The sequence below is a fragment of the Ictidomys tridecemlineatus genome, chromosome X (assembly GCF_052094955.1).
Source record: "Ictidomys tridecemlineatus isolate mIctTri1 chromosome X, mIctTri1.hap1, whole genome shotgun sequence".
NCBI lineage: Eukaryota > Metazoa > Chordata > Mammalia > Rodentia > Sciuridae > Ictidomys > Ictidomys tridecemlineatus.
The window spans coordinates 84,261,798-84,287,755 of record NC_135493.1 but is presented as its reverse complement, the minus strand read 5'-3'; the positions used below and the strand labels follow the sequence as shown (position 1 = coordinate 84,287,755).

The 25,958-nt window shown below is 50.7% G+C and overlaps 1 protein-coding gene and 1 non-coding gene across 3 annotated transcripts; both read left to right on the top strand.

Annotated features, from left to right (window-relative positions):
- The first annotated feature begins 3,916 nt into the window (after positions 1–3,916).
- On the top strand, positions 3,917–11,073 carry LOC101968214 (melanoma-associated antigen D4). Of its 2 annotated transcripts, XM_078034808.1 has the most exons (13): positions 3,917–4,072; positions 5,044–5,284; positions 5,528–6,355; positions 6,733–6,936; positions 7,031–7,094; positions 7,210–7,289; positions 7,642–7,733; positions 8,339–8,418; positions 8,502–8,544; positions 8,894–8,956; positions 9,919–10,033; positions 10,253–10,683; positions 10,865–11,073. In XM_078034808.1, the coding sequence occupies exons 2-13, from the start codon at positions 5,075–5,077 to the stop codon at positions 10,872–10,874; spliced, it is 2,220 nt and encodes a 739-aa protein (XP_077890934.1). In that variant the 5' UTR covers positions 3,917–4,072; positions 5,044–5,074; the 3' UTR covers positions 10,875–11,073. The 2 variants fall into 2 exon arrangements, with proteins under 2 accessions (XP_077890934.1, XP_077890935.1); XM_078034809.1 differs by lacking the exon at positions 10,865–11,073 and having other exon boundaries at positions 10,253–10,687.
- Positions 9,572–9,700, top strand: LOC120891186 (small nucleolar RNA SNORA11). Its single transcript, XR_005735573.1, has one exon. It is a non-coding gene; the product is annotated as a small nucleolar RNA SNORA11 (small nucleolar RNA).
- Positions 11,074–25,958: the final 14,885 nt, after the last annotated feature.

Genomic DNA, 25,958 nt, shown 5'->3' with positions numbered 1-25,958 from the left:
TAACACTGGTACATTCAGTTATGAATGCAGAAAAGGAAAGGCGATGCCATAAAGATCAAGTAAGACAGAACTTCCCCCAAGGAATGAAAGGGGAAGAAACAGCTCCATCTCCCTGATAGCCTTTGTGCCATAATTTCTTAACAGTATGACACTGAAAATCAAGCAGTATTTTTTGTCCTTTAGAATTTATTCCTATGCCATCCTCCAGATATTTACCCCAGAGACATTTGTTAAATGATTATACAAAAAATCATACACTAATTACTTAGAAAATATAAATGCATTGTTATTACCATAAATGGGAAAATGTTTATCCACCCTTAGGGGAATTCAGAGGTAAAATGTTACAAACACACACTACCTCATTGCAGTGCATAACAGCTTAGAGACATCTTCCTTGTTTGCATAGCAACATTGAAACATCTTAAAAGCACAAGGTTCAGTGAGAAAAAAAACAAAGAAATAGGACAGATCCTTATGGTTACAACCAGGATGAAATAACAGCAAAAAGATTTTGCTTACCACCTAAGTATTTATAAACTGAAAATTTATATGAGAAGCCTACCACACAGGAAAGGGATTTCTGAGAGATGGAAACTAATCAGGTCAAGTTCTGATTCCGTAATTCCAAAAACTGCTAGCCTGGCATTCCTCAATGTTTAAGAACATTCAAATCCTCATGTCATACACAATAAATACAGCATGATTTTGTTTATCAACATGCAACAAATGAATAAATAAATCTTATAAAAGAAGTGAAATGGAAAAAACCCCAGTGTTCACCAAAGGATGAAATGGATAAAGAAAAGATAGTACATATAAATAAGGGATACTATGCAGACATAAAACAATGAAATCCTGTCATTTGCAGTGTGACATTGCTATGTTCAGTGAAAGCAGCCAGGCAACAAAGAAAAGTACCCTATGATCCCACTCATTTGTGGAATGTGAAAAGTGTAATCTGACAGAAGTTGAGAGTAGAGTGGTGGTTCTCAGAGGTTGGGGAGAGAAGGGGAGAAGGAGGGACTGATTATATAGGTTGGTCAATGGGTGATGAGACACAGTTAGGGAGGAGTAAGAAGCCCTGGTGTGGCATTGCAGAGTAGGGTGATTGTAGACGGTAACAATGTACTGAACATTTCACAGAGCTAAAAGAAGGATTTTGAAAGTTGTGAACATAAAGGAATGAGAAGCATTGGAGGAGATAGACGTGTTTGAGTTGATTTAAACATTACATAGCGTACAAGGCCATAGAAACATTACATAGTAACATATGTACCATTCCTAGGATTTATGTATAGGATAAAATGAATTAAGGGAAAGTAAACATTATACAATATGCAGGTCTATCAGAACATCACATGGTGTCCCAATAAGATGCATGTTTGTTTGTTTTTTTTTAATATTCCAGAGTATCCGTGAAAAACAAGCTTAATTGCAAATGAAAATCACTGGCTCCCCAAATTAGACCTACTTAATACCCTTGAGAACTCCTCAATTCTTCCACCAGCTCTCAGTCTATACAGACAAGGTCTCTAAGTCTTGCTACCCCGGACCTTGGGCAAGTTACTGTGTTCTTCGGCCTTCTCATCTATAAAATGAGGATGGGCAAATATTTGTCTCATCACATGACATGTCTGTGAGGACTCCATGAGCTATTACACGTAAATATTAAGATATCAAGTGTTTGTAATGGTGCTTGTGACAGAGTAAGCGTCCAACACATTCTCATTACAGAAGCCAGAGAAATCACCACAGCAGCTTATGCACGGACGGACAACTTTTGTACCTGTTTCTGAACAAGCCACACAGAAAGTTCACTGCAACACCTGACCCACACCGCAGACCAGGGAACTCTTTTGGGCTGCCATTGACAGTCCTCTCTTCACTTGAAGACGCTTCACACTCCAACCTGGAAATCTTCCTGACAGACGGCCCTCTGGACTGAGAGATGGAAGTGGTTCTGACCACTAACCTTGGCTCCTCCTCTGCTTCCATTTAGCAATGCCCGTCACTAGACACCTGTTGGATCCCACCACTGGGAGGCCCACTGGGGTGGAAGCCCACCTGCGAAGCCACCTCTTTGTACCTAGACACACTGTTGGCTGTTTAACTGGACTGGCCTGACCGGAGGAGACTGGTCCAATGGCTTGGGAGATAACACACCCACCCAGTTGACTGGTGGCAACTTCTTGGGGAGGATGAACGATGGGGTTCAGGACACTGTGCCCCAGGATATGGTGCCGTGGCATCGGAGAAAAGAGCAGAAGGAGGGAAGGCTCTCTGACTTTTTCCCACCCTTCTCCCCTGAAGCCGGCTGTCAAAGAATGCTCCAAAGCTCCCCTAACTTGGACCCTAAGAACATCATTCCAGAGGGGTCCTTCCCATACCCAGAATAAGTGGATGTCATGCAGGGACACAGAAACGAATCCCAAGGTGCAGGGCTTCTGAAGCTCCCCTCCTTTTATTAGCATTCTGTTATGCCATTTGGTCCCACAACCCTACTTCTGCAAGATTGTTCCCCCACATACACAAGTCTCCCTGTTCTTCTGGGTCTTCATTCTGAAGGCTCCGTGTCACACAGAGCAGAAATAAATTCAAGTGTTTTCTTCTTGCGAAAAGAAGAGTTGCATTCCGATTTGAGATGGGGCTTTTCCATTCTCTGCCTCAAAAGCAGTCTCTCCTGGTCATCCTAGAAGCACAGCAGCCTGGATGTCCTTGGGCAGGACCCCCTTACTGTGCTTCCCATGTTTTCACATTGGAGAGCCAGGTTCAGTGGGCTCTAGTGACCCCAGCAGGCTCCCACAGCCGGGGACGGGACGTAGCTTTTTTTCTGCAAGACCACCCCTGGCGTAGAAGGGGGCAGGCAAGCGTTGGTTCTGAACCAGGGCTTGCCATGGCACAGACTGTCAAGAAACACCCACTTGTCTTGGCAGCTCCCTCAGGGCACCTGGAAGGTCTCTGAAGGCAGCCTGAGGGCGTCACAGGCAAGAGGCTCTGCAGTGGCAGCAGAGAGCAGACCAGACCCCCCACACCCCCCGCAAGGAACAAGGGCCACATATGGATGGGCCCACACGGAGCTCAGGGCATGAGCTTAGGCCTCCCAGAGCACAACCCTGGCTCCTCTGGGGCAGATGCGGTGGTGGGGGAGGTATATGGCTCCAGTGGAGGAGAGGAGGGTGCCTTGGTCCCCAGGCCTGCAGGAGCACAGCAAGGGACTTTGCTGTCAGAAAGAACCGGGCCCAAATGGTGCACATTCTGTTCACTGGCTCCGGGGACTTGTCTGGCCCTTGCCCTGTGTCTGTCTGTGCCTCTGTTTCCTGGTCTGTCAAATGGGGAGGCTCCATGCACCTGCCAGAGCTGCTGAGAGAGGAACACAGGCCTGGCAACGGATCCCGCTGTGGCCTGCCAAGCTGCAAGAAAGGCAGTGGAGGTGGCAGATGTAGCCAGAGTGTCTGGGGGTCCTAGAGATGGATGGTGGAGGGCAGCGCGAGGGGCGCTTCCATCCCCTGGCCAACAACAGTTTCCTGGCCCCACAGGTCACAAGTCCAGGGTTTCCCACTTGTTGCGGTTCCAGACGCTGCCAGAGACCTCTTTAACGTGGCCAATGGGGACGTGTCGGGGAAATGGGGCATAAAGTATCCAGGACCAGGCTGGAGGAGCTTGGGTGAAAGGTCAGGAGCTAGAAGCATTGAGCAACAGTGAGGGGTGTGGGTTGAGAACAGAAACTTGGGTGCGTGGAGCTGTACTGTGGGGTACAGTGAGCTCGCCTGCGGTGGGAGGAGGAGGGGTGAAGGGGCATCTGGCGGGAAGAAGACCCCCACCCCGCCGCCCCCCTGCCCACCCACCCATCCGCGGAATCGCATGCGCACTGGGGACCTGGAGGAAAGGGCTTTTGTTGGGAAAGCGGGAGGGCTGGAGGGGTCCGCGCATGCGCAGGCTCCTCAGCCGCCGGGGGTGCGCAGAGAAAAGGGGCGGGGTGGTCCGAGCTGCTGTGCTGGCAGCAGTAGACGAGGGCGCGGCTGCGGGGTTCCTGGTGCCCAGGACCGACGCCATTGGAGCCCCAGGGAAGGTAAGGATCCAGCCCCAGACAGGACCTGGCGAGGGCGAGTGCAACCCGACACGCTGCGCCCTGCCCCCGCCCTCCGGATCTGAACAAAGCCGGAGCGCTCGGAACCGGAACCCCCTTAGACCCGAGGTGGAGATAGGAGCACCCCCGCTATGACCATCCCGCCCGCGCGCCCAGACCCCAGCCTACCGGCCCCAGAGCCCATGCTCCCCACCCGTGGGGCAGACCCGTGTGCTCAGAGCTGAGCTTCCTTAGGTCCGAGGCCCCACCCCCACTCTGAGGCTCCTAGATGACTCCGGAGGAGCTGACCGCTTGCCCCCTTCCCGGAGTCCCGGCCCCTTGGACCTGAGCTCACCAGGGCTCCAGTTGGAACCTCGCCTCCTCAGTCCAAGGCCCTCATCCTATGCACCATCCAGCCCTAGCCATCCTTTGCGAGCCCAGCCTAGACCGGAATCAGCTGAATCCCCCGTCCACCCCCGCCCTGGCGGGGACCTGGCCCCAAGGTCCCCGGGATTCGGTTTCCCAGAGCTTGGGGCTGTCGCTGTCGTCTGAGCCCTGGCATCTGCTCCCCCTTGGTCGTGGTCCCCAGCTGTGGCCCTCAAGCCCAAGCCCTTTGTTTCTCCCTCTCTCAACGCATCCCTTCGGGACTCTTGGGACCTGAGCTCTCAGGTGCACCCCCAGTTCAAACGCTGTAACCTAGCCTCAGGGATGGGGAGCCTGCTGGTGCTCAACAGCCCTTTGGGGACGGGGCCTCCTCTATCCCTGTGGTGGGGCTCTGCCCCTGACCGCGGCTACCCGGTCAGACCCCCACCCCCACCCCCTCGCTGCCACCGCCGCCGCTGCGCCACCACCACCTCCTTGTGCTGCCTTGTACTGCTTAGTAACCTGATGATTGCGGCCCCTCAGCTCGCGAGAGATCCCGCCTCCCTGAATCCCGCACCCTTCCCCTGAAGCTGCCTCACCCTCCCTCTCAGGCTGAGCTGTCTCCTCCTTGGGACCCGCGGCATGGCTGAGAGAAGCCGCAGCGGGCAGTCGGGAAACTCCAACTCTGGAGACATGGATGAGGGGAGCCAGCGAGCCAGGGAGGAAGAGATGGTTGGAGGCAACGACTATGAAGAATTTGGTGCTTTCGGTGGCTATGGCACCCTCACCAGCCTTGACATCCATCTCCTGAGAGCCTTTGGGAGCTTGGGTTCAGGCTTTCGCTTCTTAGCGGTGAGGCCCCTTCTTGGGCACCTGCTTGCCCTGAGCCTTGACCCCTGCCCAGCGGGGTGGGTGAAGGAAGGGGGAGGGCCGAGTGGGCAAGGCATGGCCAGCTTTCCCGAACCTTCCCTGTCTTGCTGAGGGGTGGCCAGGGCCAGCTGGTGGGAGGAGGCGGGGCCACCAGGGAAGCACCATGGCAGTGTGTAGAGTTGTGTGTGCCCTCCCCTCTCGCGCCCCGCTCCTCTGGCCTTGCAGAATGAGCCCTGGGAACTGGAAAACCCCGCGCTGGCCCAGACCCTGGTGGAGGCATTGCAGCTGGATCCGGACACCCTTGCCAATGAGACGGAGGCGCGCGCTGCCAACGTAGCCCGCTCTGCCGCCTCCAACCGAGCCAATCGGGCTGCTGCCTCTGCTGCCCGCAGGTCCTTCAACCAGGCCATCTCCAACCAGATGAGGGCCGCACAGCAGGCCCTAGTAGAGGACGCCCAGCCAATGACATATGCCGAGGCTCAGGGGGCCACCCCTGAGACCAGCCATGCCTCTCAGCAGACCTCCCAGACGCTAGTCGCCAGTGAGGGGGCTGCCCCTGGGGCTCCAGCACCCTCCACACAGCCCCAGACAGCCTTCCTGGCGCAGGAAGCCGCTGCAGAGGGCCCTAGCACCGCCTGTGCTTTCACTCAGGCTCCAAGTGCCAGCGAGAGGGATGCCACCCAGCCCCAGACAGCCTTCCTGGGCCAGAAGGATGTCTTTGATTTCACTCAGCCGGCAGGTGTCAGTGGCATGGCCTTCCCTCGTCCCAAGAGACCTGCCCCGGCCCAAGAGGCCCCCACACAGGGTCCCAGTGCTGCCTGTTGTGTGCCCCAGGCAGCACCTGCCAGGGAGGGGTCAGCCACCCGGCCCAAGACCACCAAGTCTGGGAAGGCGCTGGCCAAGACTCGGTGGGTGGAGCCTCAGAATGTGGCTGCAGCTGCTGCTGCCAAGGCCAAGGCGGCCACAAGCATCCCCGAGCAGGAGGGGGCAGCTGCCACTGCCCAGCACAGTGCTGAGCCCTGGACCAGAATGGGAGGCAAGAGGACAAAGAAGGTATGGACTCCTGTGCCATCGACACAGCCCCTTGCTCCCCTGCCTTGCCCCTTCTCTCCCCCTTCTCCTCTCCCCACCTCACCTCTCCTCTCCTCTCCTCCACACCCTCCCCCTACTCCCATCCCAGCTTAGTCCATGCTTCCACAGCACAAGGCTGCTTGCTGAGTGTGTTTTGACTCCACGTAGTTCCAGCCCTCGGGGCTGGTGGGAGAAGAGGCTGGCTCAGAGCCTGGCACTGAGCAAGCTCTCAGCACGTGCCAGCCACTGCTCATACTACTCTCGCCTCCAAGCGCCTGTTGGGGGGAAGGTGTGTGGCGGGGGCTTTGGCACGGGAATTCTGCTAGTCCCGCTTGTCTCCTCTCTCTCTCGTGATACAGTCCAAGCACCTTGTCGAGGACTATGAGAGCAGCGAGGAGGAGAGAGAGCCCCCCGCCGTGCCACCGACCTGGAGAGCATCGCAGCCCCCCTCTTTGGCACAGGCTCAGTCGGCCCCTCGGCCCCCGGTGGCCCCAAGGTCCCAGATACCTTCGAGGCATGTCCTGTGCTTGCCCCCTCGCAATGTGACCCTTCTGCAAGAGAGGGTAAGATAAGAAGTCCACACTCTGCGTCACCATGCCCTCCTACCCCACGGGCCAGCACTGTCTGGCCACCCATGCCCTGTTCCTCCTCCTCCAGGCAAATAAGCTGGTGAAATACCTAATGATTAAGGACTACAAGAAGATCCCCATCAAGCGCTCAGGTAGGCGGCAGAGAGGGGCCCCGACCCGCTGCCTTCAGCATGACTGGCTGAGGGAGCTCGGCTATGAGGACCCTGCTCAGCCCGGGTGCCTCCCCTAACTGCCCCCCTCCCACAGACATGATGAAGGACGTCATCCGGGAATATGACGAACATTTCCCTGAGATCATTGAACGAGCCACCTACACTCTGGAAAAGGTGGGTGCGGGGACAGAAGCTGCTCCGCGCGACTGGATGTTAGAGCTGTGGAGCAGTGGGATGGCCTGTGGCCCCTGGAGGCCCAGTTCCCACCCTGCCTGCTCTGGGGACCTCCGCTAGCCCTCCACCTGTGAGTTTCCACTGCCCCCGCAGGGCGACACCTGCCCCTTCCCAGGCCCTGCTCTGAGAGTCTGTCTCCTATGGTGGGTCTCCTGTCCTCAGCCCCCCCCCCCCACCGCCCTCACACACAGGTTTGGATTAGGGGAGGAGGACGTGTCTCATGGGGCTTGACTGGCTGGCTGCACGGTGCCCGGCGTGGGGGTAGATCTCACTCTGTTTTCTCACCATGTAGAAGTTTGGGATCCACCTGAAGGAAATCGACAAGGAGGAGCACCTGTACATTCTCATCTGCACCCGGGATTCTTCAGCTCGTCTTCTCGGGAAGTAAGGAGGGGAAAGAATGTCGTGACCTCCTTGGGGATGTCTTGTCCCTGTCTGCATCCTCTGAGGGTCCAGGAACACAGGGCTGGAGGGCCCCCTGGCAGGGCCCACCCTGGGAGGTCGCAGTGCCTGGGGACCGCTGTATAAACTGAGCAGCGTCCTGGGGGGCGAGACCTTGTTGCTGTCGGGATTTTTGCCCCTGGGTGGGAGGAGGGTGGTTCATTGCATCCCTGCTGGCATGGGTGCAGCAGGGTGGCCCTCCAGGGAGAGCTTCCTGTAGAGTGCAGATCCTGAGGTGGGCATGGCCCACCTGAAGGCGCCTCTGGACACCCCATGGCCACTTGCCCAGCTCGTGTTCCCTGACTCACCCCATGCTCTGCAGAACCCTGGGTGGAAGGGTATCAGATGCCCCAGTTATGGGCAAGGCAGTTAAGTCTCTTTCCTCAGGGTGCGAATTGCCTGTTATCCATGGGGCAGCAGGCTGTGTATCCCTGCCAAGAATTTCCCCTCCCCATGGGCAACCTGGGAGAGGGTGGATGGTGAGCTGGATGCATCCTTGAGGGCAGTGGCCTCTGCACAGCATCCCTTCCCTCTTTCTCCACCTGTAGGACCAAGGATACTCCTCGGCTGAGTCTCCTCTTGGTGATTCTGGGCATCATCTTCATGAACGGCAACCGTGCCAGCGAGGGTGAGTGCTGGCTCTGCACCTGGGGATTTGGTCACGGTCTCATCTTTGGGTGCCAATCTCTCGTCCCCCGTCTCCCCTCGCAGCTATCCTTTGGGAGGCACTCCGCAAGATGGGACTGCGCCCTGGGTATGACTGGCTCCTCGGCCCCTGCCCTTGGGTGCTGTTCTATGGCAGAGGAGGTCCCGGGATTAGAAAGGAGTGGGGCGCCCGGGCTAGCTGGAGAACAGAGGGTCTCCCTAGGGATGGATGCGGTAATGATGCCAATCTCTCAGCCCCCTCAGAGCTCTGTCCACAGAGGACACCTCAGAGAGACAGAGTTAGGGGATCCACCGGGTCACCTGGCCTCTGCTGTGTGCCCTGTCCCGGGAAGGCAGTGCCCACGGGCTGGGAAGCCAGTGAAGGTGCCCAGAAATGCTGCCGCCCGTGTCTGCCCCTGCAACCCTCACTGGTCGCGGATGTCTTTGCTTGCCTTCAGGGTGAGGCACCCTTTCCTTGGTGATCTGAGGAAGCTGATCACAGATGACTTCGTGAAGCAGAAGTAAGTATTGCTGAGCTGACCTCACGTCACTCTGGGGTACTCCACAGTGCCAGTCCGGTGTAGAAGACATCCACATCCCATTTTGTAACCCAGCACGAGCAGGGCCCAGCCTGGGTGAGGACAGGGGGAGAATTCTGGGGCTGTCTCTGGAACAGGGAGCCTGTGTTGACTGGGAGTGTGCTGAGGGCGTGTGTGTTAGGGCCACCGTGTCACTGAACACCTGCCCTATGGACCGCCACAGGAATTTCCCCTACTCTTTGTACACCTGAGGAGCCAGGGGCTTGGAGAAGGGAGGTCTCCAAGTATGACCCACAGCCAGAAAGGCTGGGAGCCCAGCTCTCCTGGGTTCCAGGCCTAGACCCAACCTGCCCTTGTTTCTTGGAGGACACACAAGCAGGCACACAGGCAGGCAGACGGGCAGGCATGTGCACAGGCAGGTGGGCAGGTGTGTGGACAGGCACACATGCACACACACACAAAAGGGTCAGGGATTTAGACTAACCATGGAGATTCTCTTGGCTGACTCTTTTTTTTTTTTCCCTTTATTTCCCGCCATTGTCAATGGTACATCTTTCGGGGCTCGGCAGTCTTTCTTTGTTTGGGGCCACTAGTGAGGGGGTGTGCTCAGAGCAGGGGGCCCGAAGAATGGCTCCTCTGTTTACAACACACCCAACAGGAATTCTGGAGCTATGATGATGAGAGGCACAACACTTGTGGCCTCCCCGTGAGCATAGCCCTACACACGTCCACTCTTGAACTGCACGTGGCCCATTGCTGTGAAGCTGTGAGAGCCACGCTGTTGGGGGCGGAGGTCCTGGGGGTGAGACTGGGGGCAGGCGGGGCAGCCCTCCTCTGCCAGCCGAGCTGCAGCTGTGGGGTAGAGGAGGACCCCGACGGGACCCATGGGTTCCACAAGGGGTCTCCTGGGAAAGAAGCCAAGGACATTTTCCTCTCTCGCTCAGGTACCTGGAGTACAAGAAGATCCCCAACAGCAGCCCGCCTGAGTATGAGTTTCTGTGGGGCCTGCGAGCCCGCCACGAGACCAGCAAGATGAGGGTCCTGAGATTCATTGCCCAGGTACCTGGGAACCTGTGTGGGGTGCCAGGCCTCGGGGGCTGGCACTTTGCATGCCTTGTTCGTTTCTTGGTCACGGCCTCCTCGTGTGGATGCTGAGCGGTTCCTAAGCCGATAAAGACAAGTTCACAGGGGTCGTGATTGTGCCGGATGTGGCCGGCAGCAGGTGCTGCCCGAATTGTGGGGTAGCCCTGGCACTGAGGCTGCTGTTTCCCACCTCAGAACCAGAACCGGGACCCCCGGGAATGGAAGGCTCACTTCTTGGAGGCTGTGGATGATGCTTTCAAGACGATGGATGTGGAGATGGCCGAGGAACATGCCAGGGCCCAGATGAGGGCGCAGATGAATATCGGGGACGAAGCTCTGATTGGGCGGTGGAGCTGGGACGACATACAGTCTGAGCTGCTGACCTGGGATGAGGACGGGGATTTCGGCGACGCCTGGGCCAGGATCCCCTTTGCATTCTGGGCCAGGTACCATCAGTACATTCTGAATAGCAACCGTGCCAACAGGAGAGCCACATGGAGAGCTGGTGTCAGCAGCGGCACCAACGGCGGGGCCAGCACCAGCATCCTCGATGGCCCCAGCACCAGCTCCACCATCCGGACCAGAAATGCCGCCCGAGTTGGCGCCAGCTTCTTCTCCTGGATCCAGTAAGATTTTCCCAGGGCCTTGAGACCTGCGGGAGGGCTGAGGGCTAAGGGGAGGGCTAGGGGCAGGGCGGTGGCAAGCCTGATGGAAACATGGAATGACACCCGTTGCCCTGTGTATTACCCCTGGCTGGTTGCTGTGGGCCTCCATCCATCCGTTTCCGTTTTATTCCTCGTGTTCCAGACAGCGTTGAGGACGTGCCGTGATGTTCCTCATCCAGCCAGACTGCCTCTGCAGAGTCCCTCTTAAGCAGCACTCCAGGCGCTTCTCCCTGTGGGTCGGAGGGGCCATGCAACGCGAAGCTCCCCTTGCTGCTCCTGCTTTTGTTGTGTGCTTTTTTGTGTGTGTGTTCATGTTTTGGTATCAGTGTTACATTAAAGTTGCAAAATGAATTGGGTTGTCTCCTGCTTGACTTGTGCACGTGTGGCTATGATTGGCCTTTGGCTGGTCTGGTAAGGAGGTCGCTTCTGGTTGTCCTGGATCTGTGGCCCTCGCCCCTGCAGATGAAGCTCACGGCTACCCTTACAGGTGGAATGCAGGGAGGTGTGGCAGTTCCAGGTGAGAGGGGGGACAGTGAGTTGGAGGAGGCCCCAGTTTAAGTGCTTTTGTGATGCCCCACGAGGGCAGCTCAAGTAGCAGCAGCTAGTAGGCAAGAGGCGGCAGGAGAATGGAGGGCCTGGAGGTTAGTGCCACCGTACCGCAGAATGATTGTGCCCGTGGGCAACCACAGGGTTCACTCACCGGAGCCCCCACTTTTGTGGAGACCTGGTCCCATAACCCTTCACTCAACATGAGGCAATTCAGGACCCTCACCCCGGGACGGAATCTTAAGCCCAGTGAGGAAGGACCTGGGTATTGATGGCCTCAGCCCTGCAGTAGAGGGTAAGAGTGAAAATTGCTGACCAATGAGGACAAATTGAGAAAAGCTTAGTCAGCCCATGGCCAGCGAGGGATAGGGGCTTCACTGCCCCTCTCATCCTGAAGCAGGCCAGTCCGTTTCCAGCAAGATGCGGAGGGAAGAGACAGGCTGGTTCCCTGGGAAGAGCTCCATCCGTGGCAGAGATGGTGCCCTGGGCTTCCTGGGGTTCTCCAGTAATGGCCATCGCCAGGTAGAACACAGCCCAGAGGACTAGGAGGCACGCAGTGGTGTCAGTGTCCTTGCCGCCCCCTAGCCTCTTTTGTCCCAGTGAGTTCCCAGAGCCTGACCCAGATCTAGACCCAGGCTGCCCACATTATTTGGAGGCTCAGTGGAAAAGGAAAACCAAGGTCTGATTCCTTGAAAATGATTAAGAATTTCAAGAGAGTGATAGCAGAAGGTGATTCCACATTGGAGCTCTTCTGAGGTTGGGTGGGGCCGCATAGGTCACATATCCAGGACTTGGCCCTGTTTTTCACACAGGTCAGTCGGGTGCGTGTACCAGATGGGGGCCTGATTTCTTCTGTGTGAAGTAAGGGCCGCAGTGCCTGACCTTCTGTCATTCTGACCTTCACCGAGCCTCAGTGATTAATTTGAACATTCACGCATGCGCCCCCCACACACAAACACACAGAGTAATGGAGTGTTCTTCCCTTTCTCTGTGTGGGTCCATGGTTGCGATGGAGGGAGGGATAAGAGGTGTGTGGGATTGTAGGCTCCTGGTGTGATGAGTGGTACCCAAGGTGACCAGAACCGTCCAGGCCACTTCCCACATGCCCTAGACAATAGGCCTTTTCCAGGATCAGGGTGGGGGGGAAATTCCCATAAGCCACAGGTGTGAGCTGGAGCACTGTAGTGCAGAGGGTACTTGATATGGCAGCTCCCTGGGAGAGGAGTGAGGAGCCTTCAGGGACGTGGTGGTTGGCCTGCCTCCACCTCCCGCCTTCCAGCCTTGCAGGGTGCTCCCCCTTCCGCCTCCCTTTCCCCGAATGGTCCACACCAGGGTCCAAGGCTCCACACTCTCTGTGATGCTGTGCTAAGAGCATGGGAGGACGGGAGAATGGGAGTAGTCTGGAAGCAGAGCAGAAGATGGCCTCAGAGATGGCTGGCAAATGTGGGCCCCACTGGAGGGTTTTCTGGGCCCATGTGGAGACCACGCCTTCTCACTCTCTGTGTCAAGAGAACACCAAGTCAGACCTTCCTCCATCCCCAGTCCATTCCACAGGACCCTCACCACAGAGGTTAACGTTTTCTCTTGGCAAAGTGTTTTCAGAGACCCTCTGATGTGGCAGGTCTGTGGCTGTGGTACACAAGGCACCTGAACCTACCCACAGCCTTCTCCTCATCTGAGGACTCTGGAGTCCTTCTGCACTTGTTCACACACTAGTAGTGCTCTGCTGGTTTCCAGGTATCCATGGTTATGTGGAATGCTGCTCTGAATGTTCACCTACCTTCTCTTTTGGGAGCCCATGTTTCCATCCATCTGGCAGCCCCGAAAGGAGGGGCTTATTAGGCCCAGTGAAAGGGTGAGAAATGTGAGGCTCCGAGAGGGAAGACAGGGTGGCGGAGTCATAGTAACAGCAAGTGACAGCACAGGGACTCAAACCCTAGACCCACTGAGGACAAAGTGTGTGATAGTCAACTCTTTGTTGTTGTGAACAGAACACCTGAGAAGAAGAAGTGAAATTAAGAAATGTTGACTTTGGGCTTCAGAGGCTCAGCCCATGGTCAGATTACTGCATTGCTCTGGGCCTGAGGTGAGGAATAACAACATGGTGGAAGGGCATGGTGGAGAACAGCAGTTCAGGTCTCAGCACCCAGGAAGGAGAGGGAGAAGGAGAGGAGCCAGGTGCAATAGAGTAACAGGGTCATGCCGCCAGTGACCTACTCCCCACAGCCATGCCTCACTTGCCTACACGTAGCACCCAGTGGTCCATTCAAATTATTAATCCATCAAGTGGGTGAATCCTCTGAGGAGGCTACAGCTTTCATCATCCAATCTTTTCACTTTCAAACACTGCGTCATTGCCTAACACATGAGCACTCTGGGGACATTTTGAGGGTGCTGGAGACTCAACCTAGGGATTCTATGTACCCAATCTCTTTGTAATTGTTTATGTTGAGGCAGGATCTTTCAGTATTACTGAGGGTCTCGCCACTTTGTTCAGGCTGGCCTCAAAGTTGCAATTCTCCTCTCTCAGCCTCCTGAGTCCTTGGGAGTACCGGCCTGTGCCACTGGTTTCCGATTTTAAATGGGAGCCATTTTCAAATGCAATCCATAACAAGTCACCAGCTCTGCTCTTTGCAGTCCATTGCTCCTGACCCTAAGGGGCTCCTATGTCCCTGGGCAACACATCCCCCTGCTCTGCACTGTCTCATCATAGCCAGCCTCGGACTCATCCAGCCACACACACCCAATCCCACTGCACCCTCACTGATGCTCTGGGCAGCTGTCCACCCTCACTGTCCACATGAGAAAAGTAGTACCATAAAAGGGATTTGACTTGCCTGAGTGCTCAGACCCACCTCAGACACTGCCTCAGTGACTGTCTTTGGCCCAGTCTCTTCTCCTGGCCCTTTCCATATCCTTTCCCACGTACGTGTGTGTGCCAAGTCACCTTTATTCGAATGCTTGGCCCTTGACTATTGGGTTTTCTCCTTCAACAATGGTTGGCGAGGGCCTTATAGATGCTGCAGGCTTTGTCCTTGACTGGTGTCCCTTTCGCACACACTTTCTCACAGTCTACAGCTTGCCTTTCCATTCTGCTAAGGGCAAAGGGCACAGTTGCTGAGTTTGGTGAAATCTAGGCAACCTCTCTGGCGTGTGTGGCCTCTGTGACTTTGTGTGCGTTGGAAGTGAGTCTTTGGCCCACACCACGTGCGCCAAGACCTAATCCTACATTCCTTCCAGACGTTTTTGATTTTAACTTCTTTGTTTACATTGAGACTCTCAACAAATTTAATGAGTCTGAAACCACGCGAGGTCTCATTTCTGACCTCCGTGGAAAGAAACCAGAAACCCATTCCTGAGGGGTAATTGGAAAATTAAGAAAATTGTGGAAATTGAACAGGACCCTGTCAAATCACCCCCGGGTCAAGGAAGAAACCACAAGGGAACTTAGAAAATATCTCCAGACAGATGAAAGCAAAAGCCCAACAGACCACACTTTACGAGGTACAAGGAATGCGGCACTAAGGGGGCAGCTGAGAGCAGTAAATGCTTACATTTGCAAAGAAAAATGATCTCAGCTCAACAAGCTCACTCTGTGTGTCAAGAACCACATGAGGATGAAAACCTTAAACCCGAGGTGGCCCAGGGAAGAAAGGAGTGAAGATTCGAGCAGGAAGAAATGAAGGCGAGAACAGAAAAACAGTAGCAGAAATCAGTGAAATAAAGAGCTGCTCTTTGGAACAAACACCAACGACACAATGGGCCGACTCTTTAGTAGATTAACTAGGAAAAAAATAAACCAGACTCAATTAACTAAATTCCGAATGAGAATCACGGAGTTACAGCGGACGCTGCCCAAATTAAAGAGATGACAAGACACTCCTGCCATCAAATTACACCCAGGAACTCAGAGGACAGGGAGGGAATGGAGAAAATGAATTCTGAGAAACATACAAACTACCAAGAGTGATTCGTGAAGAAAAGAGAAATCAGAAGGGACCTGACCCACTGAGGAGAACAAATCCTAATCACAAAGCAACCTATGGAGAAAAACCCGGGACCAGATGGCTCCCCTGAAGAATTCAACAAAACATGTCACAAATTGGCAATTATGAATGCCGGTCTCTTCCCATAATAGAGAAGGCGGGCATGCTTGAGATTCATTTCAAGGGGCCAGCATCACCCTGATACCCAGCCAGACAAAGAGACCACAAGGGAAGAACACAAGAAGCAAATACCCTGCAAGAACATTGATACAAAAATATTAAACAAAAACTAGCCGCACATTTAGAGCCCACAAACAAGTGGGATGTCCTTGGAAAGCACATGGGAGATTGAACCAGGGAAAAGCAATGTCATACCCAGAATCAACAAAATGTAGGACGACAACCTGCTAATCACCTCAACCTAGGCAGTGAGAGCACCTAACCAAATCAGCACCCTTTCAGGATAAAAACACGCAAGGTAAGGGAACATAAAGGAAGGTCCCTCCAAACAGTAGAAATCCATTGATAACATCCCCACTGTGTACATCAGACCCAAGAGTGAAAGAGGAAAAGCTCTTCCGTTTACACCAGGGACAAGGCACGAGTGCCTGCTTTTGCCACTTCTTCACACGGTGTTTATTGGACCTTTCAAAAAGAGCAATCCCCAAAATAAAAGATAGAAATGTTACCCTCAACGTGTTCATAAGAAAGGAAATACCCTTCAACCTGGTCCATAGGTCTCAGAAGTTTCGTGGGTTAACTGACAAAATGTTTCCAACTGAATGTGAATAAGAAAGATACTGAATAAATGTCTGTATTGCATGAAAAAAGAAAGCATGAAAGAGTCAGACATCCTTGTCATAACTGAGTATAAGAACAGATATCACCTAAAGGCATCAGAAGAAATTGAGTAAGGATGAAAGTAATAACAGTTCAGATAAAGCACAACAGCCCAAATCAGTTCTCAGTGACTCCACGGACACAGGCCTCCTCCTTGGGACCTCCACAAAAGAGAGAAATCACGAATGGCCACTGTCTGGAATGAACTGGGAGATGTGGCTCTCACCAATAGCATGTTAAGAATATCCTGAGTCCTGGGCTGAGGTGTGGCTCAGTGGCAGAGCACACTTGCCTAGCATGTGTGGGACACTGGGTTTCATTCCCAACACCACAGATAAATAAAGTCCATTGACAACTAGAAAAAAAGAAGATCATTAGTCCAGATCTTTTTTTCTTTTCCTTTTAAATACTTTTCTAGTTGTTCATGGCCATTTATTTAATTTATTAATCTGTGGTGCTGCGAATCGAACGCAGTGCCTCGCTCATGGTAGGCGCGCCACTGATCCACAACCCCAGTCCAATGCTCAGGATTTCAATGTGGAGAGGAGATTCAGATTTCAAGAAAATACACCAAAGTGACAAAACACAAGCAAACAGAACATTACAATTGTCCAAAAAGCACTGAACGTGTGAAGTATGATGAGAGCCACAGGCAGAACAACAACCCAAATCACCTCCAGACGTGGATGGCTCCAAACATTATCCCACCACACACTTCAGGAAGAAGGAATGTGAATTGTACAACGTGCCAGAACATATCAAAGAGAGGAGACGTTTCCCCTCTCCTTTTTCATATTTATTTTTTGGTTGTAGTTGGACACAACAGCTTTATTTTATTCATATTTTTTTTAAAGTGGTGCTGAGGATTGAACCCAGGGCCTCCCAGGTGCTAGGCAAGCAGTCTATCGCTGAGCCACAAGCCTGGCCACATCCCTTCTCCTTTGATGAGACCCCAACCTCATAAGTACACGTCACATGATACACACATCCTATCTTTCACAGAAGCACCCTGGGAAGAGTCTTGAATGAAATTTTGCCAATGCAAAGCCAGCACTACACCTTTAAAGAAAAATGCCACCTGGAAATCCAGTACATGCCGCCAATGAGGCGGTTCAGCCCTTGAAAAATCAATGTATCTCACAAAAGTCATGTATGAAGCAGAAGACAGCAGAAGAGCCTATAGGAACAGCAAGGAATTGCCTTTTAAAAAGTGAACATCCCTTCATGATAAAACCTCTCAGCAAACTAAGTCTCTTAATCCAATCAGAGTGTCCCAGAACCCGCAAATCCTTCACACTGAACAGTGAGATGTTGCAAACCTTCCCTGTGACAGCAGAAAAACATCTGGATATTTCCACCTTCAACACACACCATGCCATCAGGGCAGACAGCGATGTAAGTGACCCTGGGAGTCAGACTTCAACACCCACTGACTCAAGCGGAGGATGTGCGTCGCCACAGCAACAGCCCTTAAGCTCCAGCACTGGGAAATACTGAGATGCCACTCAGAAATAGAACTCTTCACTCCACTGTGCAGCGTCCCTGACGTTGAAACTCTCTCCTCAGTAATGAAAACCAATGAAGTACGACTGCCCATGACGGCACAAATGCACAGTGGTAAATAGGAACATGATATTTCCACAATGAAGCCACATTATAAACAGAGGTACCATCAGGATTGGAGCGATTTGGAGCAATGAATTTCAGAGAGGCAGAACCCACTGAAGTGGTAGAAGTCAAAGGAGTGATCCCACTTGCTGAGGTGTTGGCTGGTGGTGACCCAAGGGAGGCAGGAGCCCACCTTTCCAATGCAGGAAGCACTGGATTTCTTGATGCTGAGGGACATGACTGTCATGTTGCCATGTCACAATTTATCACATGGTGCCTTTGTGTTTTGTGCAAATCTGTTTGGAGTCACATTCCATTAAAATCTACAGAAAGATAGTAAGTGAATAGAAACCCAGGAGTGTCAAAAGCAAACTCTCTGACCACAGTGCCATGTATTTAGCAATTAGTAACAAAGGTCAGTATAGAAGATGCCCCATAGATTTTTACTTGGGGAGGTATTCTCCTCCCAGTTTCAAGGAGTTGAGAAATGTTTGAAACTCAGTGATGGTGACCATTGGAGAGGCCTTTGTCTACCAACATTACTAAGTCTCCTGTCTTGGGAAGGCTCCTCTACCCAGGGAAGGATCTCCTACATCTGTGGGACCAGACAAGTCGCTGGCAATCTGGACACCAAGATCCTGATGAGTCCTGAGGCTGAAGAACTCTGTGGACGTCAGCTTCTACCCTGAGTTGGGTTTGGTTGTATGGGTACGCTTTGAACTGAACCTGAAGTGACAAAGTCTATACTTCTGCCGAGTCATCCTCTGCAGAGGGCAAATATTTCTTCCATCTCCAGAGCTGAGGGAGAGAGATTTCCCAAGCTGAGGAGTTGAGAGGAGATCCTGGTATGCATGGAATCTGCTCAGAATTTCACTCTAGAGCACTCTTGCAATTACAGCCCCCACCACTACTCAAATAGGGCAAGGCAGCCCTCCACACCTGGAGACAGGTTTCAGTCCTGATGGGCTTTCCTTCCTGCTAGTTGGAGTCCCAGCTCCCTTTTATGAGCTAAGCACATGTCTCTCATCTCTCTTCCACCTCCTGGCATTTGATTTCTACTGTTACTGTCTGTTGCCTAGCCCCTTTGTCTTCCTGGGGCTGAGCCTCCAAAAAAGATGCAGGCAATTGAGGGGGAGTAGAGGAAGAGAGATGAAGTGAGTTGGGAAAGAGCATGGGTGAGTGAGTCCATGCTCAGAGGTGCCTCTGGGGACCTGGTCACAGGAATAAGGTCCCAAGGAAATGTGGGAACAGCTCCTCACCCCGTTTCGGTCCATTGGTAAACCAGATTGTAGGAAGTGGACAATGGGTGGACTTTATGGTCACACCCCAACTAGTGAAAGCCAGGACTCTGTGAACTAGAGTCCACCACCCTGCAACAATGCAAGAGGACAGTTGACCAAGGTAAAAGGGAGGCATAAGGATGAATGTGCATGTCATTGTCTTCACTGAGCCCACCCCGCTGTGGAAATTACTTCTCCCATTATTCACCCTCACGGCTCCCTGTCATGTTGCACCATATCACTTATGGTAATGTGTAAGGGAACAATTATGTCTGTGATTGATTTGATGAAGCACTGCCCCAGTGGGCTGCACATTCGTGGCCCATATTATGCCCATCGTATCCAAATGAATGAATTATCATTCACTTCATGAGGGGCAGGGTACCAAGAGTGGGAGGGGGCTGATGAGAACAAAAGGCCTAGCCTGAAGGGGGAGGGGAAACTGGGGTACAATTGAGCACAATAATGAGAAAGAAAGCCAAAGGGCGGGGAGGGATGGGGGAAACAGGAAGGACAAACTGAAGGACCTTGTAGGGAGGAGAGAGGGAGTGGGTAGAGAGGAAAGAGGAGGGGCCATGATGGGTGGAGAGGTCAGGCAGGAAGAGAGGACAGTGGAAAGGGCTTGAGAGGAATTGAATGGGAGCAAAGGGGAAAGACAGTCTGAGGGGTCCCTCCCAAGGGATCATAAATGAGCACAGAGAAAGAGTAGAGTCAGGTAAAGGGAGCTGTGATGCTTACAGAACCAGGAGAAACCATCTCCCAGGTCTGGGTATCCTTCCCTGCCTCCAAAAACAGGAGGCTACATTTCAGCTCTGCCTGGGGCTCCTCCTAGCCACCCTCTCAGAGGGAAGAGATGCACAAGTCAAGACTGAGAGGCACACACAGTGCCTCTTCCCTGCTGCATGTGACATATCAGGGCCTTCCATGACAACAGGTCCACCTTCCTTACCTCCAGACTACGTCTGCCCAGGCCAAGCTCGGCACCCAATCCTTCCTTCCTCTGTGCGATATGGTGCCAGCAAGCAACCCTCCCTGAACAACTCCCCTTCCTGCGCACCCAGCAACTTGCATTTTGTGTAAAGTCCCACCCTTTGCGTGGTCATGTCTCAGCCTCACTCACAAGGGAGCTATGGGCCAGCCAGAGTGATTCACCATTTCGATCTGCTCAGGAGGAAGCTGGGGTGGGGCGGGCAGGGGCTGCGTGTAATAATAGTCTCCGGGATCAATATATCTGTGGAAATTGCAAATTCTTTCAATGGCGCGCTTTGCTAAAATCTCTGCCCCCAATGTCCTCCATTTCAAGGACCAGCTCTGCTTTCCTCCCACAGCCCAATGAATGCATCAGACACTCAGCTTCCGTTCCCATGGCAACCGGGCTAATGGTCTAGGGACTAAGGATGAGACAAAGGGAAATGCAGAGAAATGTGCTTGCTCTGTGTTCCTCTGAGGTGCACAAGCCCCTATTCACAGATGAAAAAGGACATTCTATTTAGTTCTACCTTGCCCTCCCCTCACAATGTTGGAGGAGGCTAGAAAGGTACAGGGATCCAAGATGTGTTTTGCACCCCCACACTGCACTGGCGTGGTTTCCAGACCGAGGCTTCCTTGTCCTTTAGCCACCTGCTTACCACCAACTTGTTTCACCCCTGTAACAGGGTGCTGCGAGCAGGGTCTCCATCGGCCTTTTCCCTTTCCCTTTCTCAATCCCAGGCTATGGCCTCAGCCTGCATTCTGGAGCACCTTGTCCTCAGGATAAGAACAGCCCACCTGGAGGATACTGTCCCCTCCACCAGGGCCTCTTGGGTGTCAAAACCCCAGACCATCTCGATCACGTTCCGGGGAAATGCTGATTTCTGTAGCCCCTCAGAAATATTCCCTGTTTCCCTGAAGACTCAGACCAGGGAACGGGAACCATTAATTTCCCTCCTTCCTAGGCTGCTAGCCCCTAGTGATGTTCACTTTCTTCTTGCCAGGACTCACCTCTCTGGTAACGAATTTCTCTGTGGCTAGTTTCCTCACCTCAGTTCAGTCATCCTCTGACCCATGCAGGGCTTACTAAGGCATGTCCTACCAGAGCATTCCTGCTCCCCCAACTCTACTTCCCTTTCTCCAAACCCTCTTTCTTCTGCATATGATAGAGGTTTTCAGCATCTGCAATTTCATGAAAGTGAGACCCAGTGCAATTTGAAAGTGCTGTGTGCAGAAGAGTTCCAGACCTTTCACTAACAGAGTCAAACAGGAAAGTCCACTTCCTCCTCTCCTCTGTAGCCTGCGAGACCTCTGCCCAGACCCTGGGACCAGTGTGCAAGGCTCTCTCTTCCACACTGCCCTTTCCACCCAGACTTTGGGGAGCCTGAGAGGAGGGACTTTTCTGGTAGCTTTCTGCTTTCTGCAAACAGACCAACTGATCCAGGGCCTGTTCCCTGCTCCCTTCTCCTTCCTGAGTAGAGAACTACCTCCTGTGTGTTTGCTCCATGTTTGTAAGGCTGGACACACACAGTTCCAGGGAGGAAATGAGGGGTCCCACAGCATGAAGTTGTCACTGATGGAAACACACTAGCTGGGCATACGTCAATGACTTCTCCCCCCTTCTCTCTCATTACTGCAGTGTGTCTCTGGAAGTCCATTTGTGCTGCCACACTCTTATTGACTGAGATGTAGCCATCTCCCACTTCCCTTCACCTGGATCCCTATGCTCCAAAATCGCTAACAACTGCACCTTCTCTCTAGCTTATCAACACTCACATATAGCCATGACCTAGAGTCCTAGGTCCCACACAGAGGTTTGTTATCTTCCTGACCACCAGGGTGTCTCTGGGACGTCCAGTCTGTGTTTGGAAAGGGGTTTGCCACATATCCACTCTTGGTTCTCTACCTCTTATGGACTCCTCTATGCTTTCCACCCCTCGGAGGGGAACCAAGGTCCACGTGGCCACTCTTCTGTCTCCAGGTGCTAAGAATGTTCCCCTTGGAGAAGTACCAAAATGGAAGGTTAATGTAAGCAATGCAGTGCTTATGTGAATGGCTCTGCTCCTCCAATCCCACCAAACACCCCTCCCATGACAGTAGACTTCATGTGAGCAAGCGACTTTAAGGAACAGTGAAAAGGGACCAGTGGGAATTAGAGTGTGGAACAAATCTACTGGAAGCACATGGCTATAAATGATTGTTACCACACTTCCCATCTCTTGCCTGCCACAGGAAACTTTAGACCTTCTGGGAGATTGCACTTTGAATTGATCCCTGTTCACAGCTTTCTCCTCTGCCTTAAGGACTGCCCCTATATCTCTCTGCAAAGGAGAAAGACCCCTCCATTAATCTTTCTTTTCCTTTACATTTGTGGGTATCCACATTGCCATCTCATTCTGAAAATTGGATTTGCCCCAAATTCCATAAAGTATGAGTGGCACAGAATATTCCCTCCCCAATACATTTATCTACTCTCAATGTGTCCACCATCTCCATCCATGTGCATTACTCAGTCCGCATGTCCTAGTCCTCAAACCTCATTGTCTCATCTTCTGGACATCTTCGCAATACCAATACCTCATTATCAATCAGGCCATCCATGAAGATGCAGATTATCAGCATATTTTTCACTACGAACCAAGAGTTTGAAGCAAGATTTTGATGGATCATAGTTTTTAACAAATCTGTGTCTCAATGCGATGTAATGTTTCGCTCTCACTGTGTAAAATGTTCGCTTCAATCGATATGCGCTGTCTCCCTTGAATCACCAAATTCTCCTGCTGTGTTGGTGATTTCCAGCAACATACAATTATGCTCTGCTAGCCTCCATTTTTATTAATACCTTCCCCTGATCTGCATGTCAGTATTACCTATTGTTCCGTATATCTGCTGCCCTTCATTGCAAAAGTTTTCTGATGAGTTTTTTAAGGAGTAATCAGGACTGCCTCATCTCTTTCTATATCTCCAATGTTGCCCATCACCTTGTGTTGTCTAGACCTGCGTTCCCCATGTTCTCTGATAACGTTCATCTTTGCAGAGTCAAGATGTCGTTTCTCTTTCCTGCTTGGCCTCCCAGTAGCATTGGATATGTTCGCCCCATCTCTGCCTTGGAATGTTCTGTATCCCAAGAGTACGTCATCTGCTGCTTTTCTTGCTCCAACTCCTCGGCATGTGCATTTGCTCCCTGTCGTGGCTTTGAGCTCTCATTTCCTCCTTTTCTACCTTTTTTTTCTAAGAAATTCCTGCATCTACCTGCCTCTACCACCTCCTACATCAATCACATCTTTGGTTTAAAAGAAAAAACAACAGAAAAAGACTCAGGCTTCCCAGCCTCAAATAAATCATATGCAAGAGTGTCACATTGCACATGCCATCCAAACAGGGCTATGTGACTAGCAGGGTTCCTGGAAGTTTGAGAGCTGAAAACAATCATGAAGATCATGCCTGAGAAATATGACATCATTGTTTTCCAATATTTCTTCTCTGGCAGAAATGGTTTTTATTTTCTCCTATCACAATTAATTTCCCAATAGAATTCTCCATATTTATCTTACAAGATAAGGTTTTCATAGATATTCTGTAACTTGCAGGCTGGTATGTTTGCCTGTATATATGTACGCCAATTTAGGGATGAATAATGATCAATTTGGAATCCTTTAGAGTTTTTCTCCTTCTTTAAAATAAATAGCTTTAGTGACATATAATTCATGTATCAGGAAACTGACCTTTTGTGTACAGCGCAGTGGTTTTAGGCTCATCAAAGAGTTACACAAGTCCCATTGTGTATATCATCTTTACACTATGTTGATTATTTCATTTGTTTTGTGGAAACCTTTGTATCCTGGGATGCGGGTTGAATATAGGGCTTCCCACATGCCAGGGAAGGGCTCTACCTCTCAGCTCCATCACAGAGCTTTTCAATTTAACATATTTCCCACTTGTCTAATTTTGTTTTTCTTATTTGTGCCTCTCCGTCATATCCAAGAATTCATTGCCAAGTCCGATGTTGTGAAACTTTTCACCTGTTTTCTTCTAGGAGTTTTTTTGGAAGGAAATATTTTCAAACAATTTATGTAATAAGAAATTACTATCCATAATAAATAAGAACTACTGCAATTCAATAGCAAAAAAATGATTTACAAGTGGGTAAAGGACATGAATAAACATTTAAGCAAAGAAGACATATTAAAAGAAGAAAATACATTAACAGGTGCTAGTTATTTAAATTATGTTATATGCATATATGAATGTCACCATGAAACCCATAATTATGTGTAATTATAGTGCACTAATAAAAACTTTTAAGGAAACAAAAGTAGAAGTACTACAGGACCCAGCTATATATTTGGGGGTATAATCCAAAGGAAATGATCATAAACCCTAAAGAAAAAACTCACATACCCATGTTTCAAGGCATTCTTCATAATAATCAAGATGTGGAATCAGCCCAGGTGCGCATCCACATATAAATGAATAAAAATATGGTATATAGACACAATGAAATATTATTTGGTCATAAAGAGGAACAAAGTCATGTCAGTTTCAGGAATATTCGTGGGACTAGAGGAAATGATCTTAAGGAAATAATGCAGACACAGAAAGACAAGTGTCATGTTTTCTTTCATTTGTGGAAACTTAAAAAAAAAAAGTTGACCTGTTAGAAAAAGTGGGACTTTCAAGGGAAGGGAAAGTGGATAAGAATTAGGGGTAGAGAGGAAGGGCAAATGATGGCAAATGAGTTTAGCATGTAGGGTGGATTATATGGAAGCATGATATATGCATGTATGATAATGTCACACTGAAACCCATTCATTTGTAGAATTAATATATATTAGCAATAATAAAAAAAGGAAATGATACTCATTATGATTAAACGTTACTCCAAAGAAGACATGTTAAAAGAAGGTGTATTAGCAGCTGCTCCTCATGCGAATTATGTTAAATGCATATATGAATGTCACAAGGAACCTCACCATTATGTATAATCGTCAGGGAAGTGCAAATGGAAACCACAACAAGATAGCTGCTCATTGGAAAGAAGATGAGCATCATGAAAACTAAGTAAACATAACAAGTTTTGGAGAAATTGGAACTCTGGTAAACTGTTGGTGGCAACATTCATGGCATAGACACTATGGGATACGGTGTGATGATTTCTCAAACAACTAAAAAGAGCAGTGCCATATCGTCTAGCAATCCCATTTGGGGTATATTTCCAAAAGAATAGAAATAAGGACATCAAAGAGATGTGTGTGCTCCCATCTTCCTTGGAGATTATTCCTAACAGCCAAGGTATAGAAACTGTATGCAACCATCCTAATGCCCCTCACCAGATGAATACTGTAGCATATACATGCACTGGGATATTTTTAGTCTTTAAAAGGAAGGATATCCTGTCATGTGAGATTACAGAGATGAACCCAGAGACATTATGCTAACTGGAATAAGCCAATTTCAGGATCATAAATACTACGTGATTCCGCTTATTTGAGTTTTCTAATGTAGTCAAAACTTGTAGAAACAGAATGTCAGCTGTAGGTCTGCCGTGAGAAGGAAATGGTGAGTTGCTGTTCAATGAGTACAAACTCTCAGTTGTTCAAAATGAATAAGTTCTAGAGATCTATGATGAGCTTGTCATTAGCAAAAATTGTGTTTTGCATGTAAAACTTTGTTAAGAGGGTAAATCTCATGCTAGGTGTTCTTACCAGAATAAAATAAATTAAGAGTTGTATGACTCTCACTCAGCACAATGTTTGTATATATTTAAGTGACTTCAAATCCATTCCTTTCCTCTGGCCCCCAGAAACTCCAATCTATCCCCTTGTTCCCTGTGGGATTTGCATATAAAGAATATTTCATATAGATCAGCTTGTATAATCGGTGTCTGTTTTTCAATTGGCTTCTTTCACTAAGTGTCTTTTCCAAATTAGTTACTTTTGTAACTTGAATCCTTTAACAACATATCATATCATTCAGTCTATCATTCCTTTAACTGGTGAATGATATT